Here is a 6000-nt window from a genome sequence, read left to right on the forward strand (position 1 = left end):
AAAAAAGTATCTACCAATGGTTTAAAGTTAAATTCACAGGAGTGATGAACAATGAATGGGAAAACAACATATGTTGACTCAAGCTGGTGAATGGTTAAAGTCAATGGAACCCATAGGTTAGCACCACGTGGAGGGATGTCTTACTCCTAGAAGATGGGCACTAATTCAAAGGCCTATAAAAAAAACAAGTACAACATTGTTGGGGATTTTCACTCTTGAATTGCCACATTAACATTCCAAGGGTGGTTCTCTGGAAGATTGTCAGACAACAACTATCACTAGCATGGATCAATCTACCACATCTTTGCTCTCCGCTCTTTAACCCTTTCCATCCAATCCAATTCACTCTGCTTTGTTCAAGTCATCTAATCCAAGAGTTCACCCTCTAAGTCAAAGTCAAGGAGGTTCCTGGGTTTATCTCGGCCAAGCTCAATTTTGAATGCTATAAACAAACACAGATTGAAGTTTGAGTTCACTTGGGTGGCAAACATACTTTCTTTTGTGAATTTAGCAAAGTGGTGTTGTTTGTGGAAAGACCATGAGCATAGAGGGGCGAGAAAAGAAAAAGAGGCAGCCAATGTAGACTTCACTAGAATCACTCTTAAATGAGTTGCATAGGTTACTACTAAGCTAGGAAATGGAGTAAAGCCAAAGTACCCTAGTTGCATATAAACCAGTTGCTATGAGTTATGAAGTGGCTTCAGCAGCAATGGTGGTAGATAAGGAGACGTAGAACAATATGAAGCTTTAGTTGCAGATGATGTCTGCCATGATGGTGAAAATGATTGAACCTGACAAGGTTAATAGAGTTGTTCTTTTATTTGAGGATCGTGACACAATCTGATCCAGTATAGTCACTAATCTGAATTTGAGTATGGTTTATATACCTGCATTATTTCAAGATAAGTTGGCAAGCAATCTCAGAAAAAGAATTTACAAAATATGTCAGATAAGATCGACAAAAAATGTAGTTATTTTCACCAAAGATGTCTTTTATCAATGAAGCCCTTTAATTTGTATTCACATACTAGCCCTACCATACAAGTATATGCTTAAGAAATCAAGTTCTAGGTCTTGTTGTCTAATCTAAAATCCTAGAAAGTTTAAATTCTGTATGCATTAGGAAAAAGGTTAGCAATATACTGTATCCAATGCAATAACAATGTAGGCATTGACTAGTAAGTTTATGAATCAAGAGAAAACTTACCGCCAATAGTCTAATGCATTTTACAAGAGAGTTGAATTAAATTATGATATTTAAACCAACCCAATAAAAACAGTAAAATCCATTTTCAGTTCTAGTACAGAAAATTGGGTGTAACACTGCTGAATAAGATTTAAAACAAAAAAAAGCGATCAAGGAGATGAACATGAGAATTAAAACCAAAAAAAATCCTACATACAGTATAGTCTCATTCCCAAGGTACTTTCTAGCCAAAGCAACTAAATAATGAAGATATTTCTTGTCGTAACCGTATGATCCAAACTCATTTTCAATCTGTAAATTTTGTAGGCATTAAACCAGCAGTGTGTCAGAGGATTTGATTTCATATCCTTAACAAGATGAACTTTACATAGATATTCTTACATAAACTCCCTCACCAGATATTTGTCAAATGTCATCTATTAAACATGGAGGAGAAAATGGATACCTGAACCATAATGATGGGACCTCCATTCTCATATAATAGGGGAGCTATTTTAGGAAGAAGAACATCCCACCATCTCTGTACCTGAGAAATTAATATGAAAGATGCTGAAAAAAGAAAGAAGAGAAGAGATAACAGAATAATGCCAGCTAATTGGAATTAACGGAATGTTGATAACTTATACTAAACCCAATTTAAATAACAGAATGATTTCTAGAAGCATCAGAAAGAAATTAATCTGAAGACCAACACACTCTACATGTTCCATATCACTATAAATTCTCTGGAAACTTGATTGAAATAGATGTTTCTTCATAGTTGAGGATATCCATCTCAAATAAACAATTTTCTCTCCAGCAAATGGGAAAAGAACAAGAATGAAAAATAAAATACTTCCAGTAGAATAACAGATAATTAAAACAAAAGGCATACATAGGCAAGGAATGTCTTATCTGATGATCTGAGTTTAAGAGGTGGTTCTATTGCAAGTAACCAAGCAGGGAAACCTCCAAAGTCCCACTCTGCATTCAACAAGTGGGTGTACAATTCAAATAATGCAAGCAAGGAAAATAGGAACAAATTTGGGGGTAGAATTTATGATTTCGAATGAGAAAAAATGCATTTGTTAGATTGGTATCTTGGTGATATTTAGTATTTAAATATCCATATGGTTCTGGCCAGGTGGAATATAGCATTTATTTTATCAGTAATTTTCATGGTAACAACCGTATTTAAGGTGCTTTTGTAACCCAATATTTGAGGAAGGATAACTTAACTAAAAGTCGTCATAGAATATTTTCAGTTGCTCGTTGGCAAAACAAGAAACAAATAACTATAGTTGAAGTACCTAAAGTTCAAATAAGGGTCCCAATGTTTGCATAATTTGTTGTTTGGGTAAAAATTTTCCGAAGAAAATTTTTATAGAGAAAAAAATTATGAGAAAGGTATTATTTGTGTTTGATGTGCAAAGCGGGAATGTACTTCCCCTTCCCGACACAACCTCTTCTCAGTGAGGGGAAGCTCACACTTGATAATGAAAGGAGGCATGTGATTAATGGCGAAGGGCAAAGGGCAGAAGGTGATTCCCATTCGACGAGTGAAAGGTGGAGGGTGACGGTAAATGGACGATGGAAAACTTGCTGTCAATGAGTGAAAGGCGAAGGGGGCTTGCGCACCCAATGACGTAAGGTTGCTCACAATCAATGGGAAAAGGATGAAGAGAATTGCAATTGACCAAAGGGCCAAGGGATTTCACAGTCAATGGCAAAGGAGGAAGAGGGTATCATGGATGGTGGTAGAGGGTGGAGGGGCTCAAAGTCAACAAAAGAGGGTAAAAGTGGCCTCGTTATCAATAGTGAAGAGTGGAGGCTCACGATTGATGTAAAGGGCAAAGGGCGAATCGCGGTCAACGGTGGAGGATGGAGGGGCAAAGGAGGCTAATGATCGACAAGGGAGAATAAAGGTATCACAGTTGACAATGAAGGAAAAAGAGGGCATTGCTATTGACAGAGGGAGGAGAGCCTACAACCAAGCTGGCTTGGGAACAAGGCAAAAGGTGGAAGGCTTGTTAATAGGTGGGGATACAACTTTCGCTCAATTGAGTGAAAGTCATTTTCCCTCAAAATGCCCACAAACTTTATTCACTGGGAAATATTTTCTGTTGACTATGATTTTCCAACATTCCAACTTCCAAACCTTGAAATACTCGAAATACATTTTCCAAAAATGTATTTGCTGTGAAATAAATAACCCCAAAGTAGCTAGTGTTTTTAGCTATTTAATCTATGTCCATAACACTTTAGTGAAAGACCTTCTTAATCGGCATAAAATGTTCATGTAACATAACCAAACTATGAGTTTCTTTGTTTTGTAACTTAATGGCATTTTTTAATTCCTTTGAATTGCATTAATCTTTAGGATAAGTTGAAAGGGCAAATACAAATATTAGCAATTCCATAAATATAAAAGAAATCATGAATCATTTATCAAGGTTTTAAGCAATTTTAGGGGCAATTGACACACTACACAACATAGCACATATGCAATGCAGAGGCATGCAAGAGGTATTATGAGGTCAACTAATAAAATGATTAATATAGATATCCAACAAGGTGTACTAATCAATGCATCCAATTCACAATTCTAAATAAAAAGAAAGTATGTTAACCAAATAATCAAAAACACATAAAATAATTAGTATCTAAAGTGTTATGACTTGCAAAAGAAGTGTGTATGTAAAAACTTATAAGTTACATGCTACCAAATAAAATCAAATAAACTGCAGTTCAGTTCTTTACATTCATAATAAGTATTCTTTAGTGGAGAAAAATCATCACCAAACTCCCTCATTAAATTATTGATCATCAGGTGAACTAAACCATTTTTTGCATAAAGATGGTCCACCTAGGCATTTGAACTACCTAAAGAGGACACATATCGCATATACAATACAGTGCTTTGTCTAAAAAAAAGGCAAATCCGCTATGTTAACTCAATGTACCTAAGATAATGCATGCAATTAATTGGACAATGGCAGAAAAAACTCAATGCATGTTACCCCTGTCAAATAGAAAACATTTTTCTCCATGAAAATTTAAAGGGTCATCTTGTAGACTTCACGTTTAGCACGTTATTTGCAGCAAATGAATTATACTTTATTCCTTCAAAACTTATGAAAAACAACTGTTTAAATGAAATGAACTCCAAGTCCATCCCAAGTTCTGCAAAATAAGGCATGTACCAGAAAGCAACATATTTGTAAAGATTTTATTTCTGAATAGGCATATAGTGGCACCATAGTTCATGCTATGGTCAAGCAAAACTTCAATAACTATCCACCTGAACAGGAGAATAATTATATTTTTGTTCCCGCCGTTCCATGTTCCAACAATAAAGACATATCATTCCCTGATGCTAACAAAGCAAATTCTGAACTATCAATGTATTCACCTATTCCAGCATGTACAATAAACAGTGCAGGTTAAATAGAACCTATCATTTTGACAGTAAATATCATCTTCTTCTTAAAATGTAGGTCGCTGCAGTTTGATATTTAATATAAACTAGGCTTGACCTCAACTGGCCTGCAGTACTTCAAGAACATGCCTCTTAGAAATTATCAATGGACATGTCAGTAATTGTCAGCAGGAGTTACTTTATATAGATGTTGAAAAAAGTAAGCATATAAAAGATAGAACAGATGCATATAGCTTAAATGATTTCCCCTCAGCATGGATTGAGCAACTTTAATGAATTAACTACACTTACCTGCACATATATATGGCCCAGGTCGAAGCATAACGAGAAAACCTAGCTCCTGAGCAAGCTTCAAGTAGGATTCAATGTCTGCTATACCTTCAAATACCCATCTTTTTGGCTCTGGCTCATGCAAATTCCACGGAACATATGTCTGGATTGTGTTAAGGCCAAGGGCTTTAGCACGCAACAATCTATCTCTCCAATACTGCATAAACGCATTGCACAAGGCCTTACATACAATCGTTGTATATCAAAGCTGCACAGCCATGTATGATTGAGAAAATGCACGTTTAAACAACTAGTATGATTCTTCCAATTTGGCTATTAACAATAAATTTTGAGAATCATAGATATCTTTCTTGTTTTTCATTTAACAAAGGCGACTAAAATATATGAAACGTATCAAATAAATCAATGATTTGCAATCAAGTTTTGGAAGCTTGAAAAAGGAGGGAGTGTGAACTAAACCAACAGATTATAACAGGAATAGTTAGATCTCAGAAATTAATATGAGCAACTTCCACTTCATTTCGCGGGCAAAATTAAGCACTATCTTGAATGACGAACCGCGGTAGGGTGTTTTAACCAGTAAAACAAAGCACAATAACAACGGAATACCTGCGGCAGGATACGGAAGTAGTGCACATCACCGCCTATGATCCTAAAAGGATTGCCATCCTTCCAAAACATGTCATCTGAAATCCAAAACCTCCGATTGCAGGCTGCCTGCCCCAACAATTGAAAAACACACTTTACACCATCCCCAAAAGCTAAGATGAACTAAGTAGAACTAGGGCTTCAGCTCTGGGTCAAGATCTGGTCCTACGCCGAGGTTTTGATACTAACAAGATGAGAGTTGAGAGATGGCGTTACCGAAGAGCCATAGCGACGGTGGAAAGCGCAACCGGAGGAGGAGAGGCCGGACAAGGAGGACGAGGAGGAGACGATTCCGGTGGTGACAATGACGACGAAGATAAAGAGCGGTAACTCGAGGTTACTCTTCAGCACCACCATCGCGCTACCGTCTCCGCCGAGCGTTGATCCCTTCGACAACTCACTGTGGTAGTACCTTTTAATCGACATTAAATGTCGT

At 36.7% G+C, this 6000-nt stretch overlaps 1 protein-coding gene across 2 annotated transcripts in view; it reads right to left on the bottom strand.

The window, feature by feature from the left end:
• Positions 1-6000, bottom strand: part of LOC121970545 (beta-galactosidase 8-like) — a 62676-nt gene extending 56676 nt beyond the window's left edge. For both annotated transcript variants that reach the window (XM_042521328.1, XM_042521345.1), the window contains exons 1-6: positions 5781-6000; positions 5526-5633; positions 4917-5112; positions 2082-2170; positions 1653-1733; positions 1404-1498 (exon numbers count right to left, since the gene is read on the bottom strand). In XM_042521328.1, coding sequence (XP_042377262.1) covers positions 1404-1498; positions 1653-1733; positions 2082-2170; positions 4917-5112; positions 5526-5633; positions 5781-5990 — 779 coding nt within the window. In that variant the 5' untranslated portion in view covers positions 5991-6000. The remainder of the gene's footprint in view (positions 1-1403; positions 1499-1652; positions 1734-2081; positions 2171-4916; positions 5113-5525; positions 5634-5780) is intronic.

The sequence above is a fragment of the Zingiber officinale genome, chromosome 1B (genome assembly GCF_018446385.1).
Source record: "Zingiber officinale cultivar Zhangliang chromosome 1B, Zo_v1.1, whole genome shotgun sequence".
NCBI classification, from domain to species: Eukaryota; Viridiplantae; Streptophyta; class Magnoliopsida; order Zingiberales; family Zingiberaceae; genus Zingiber; species Zingiber officinale.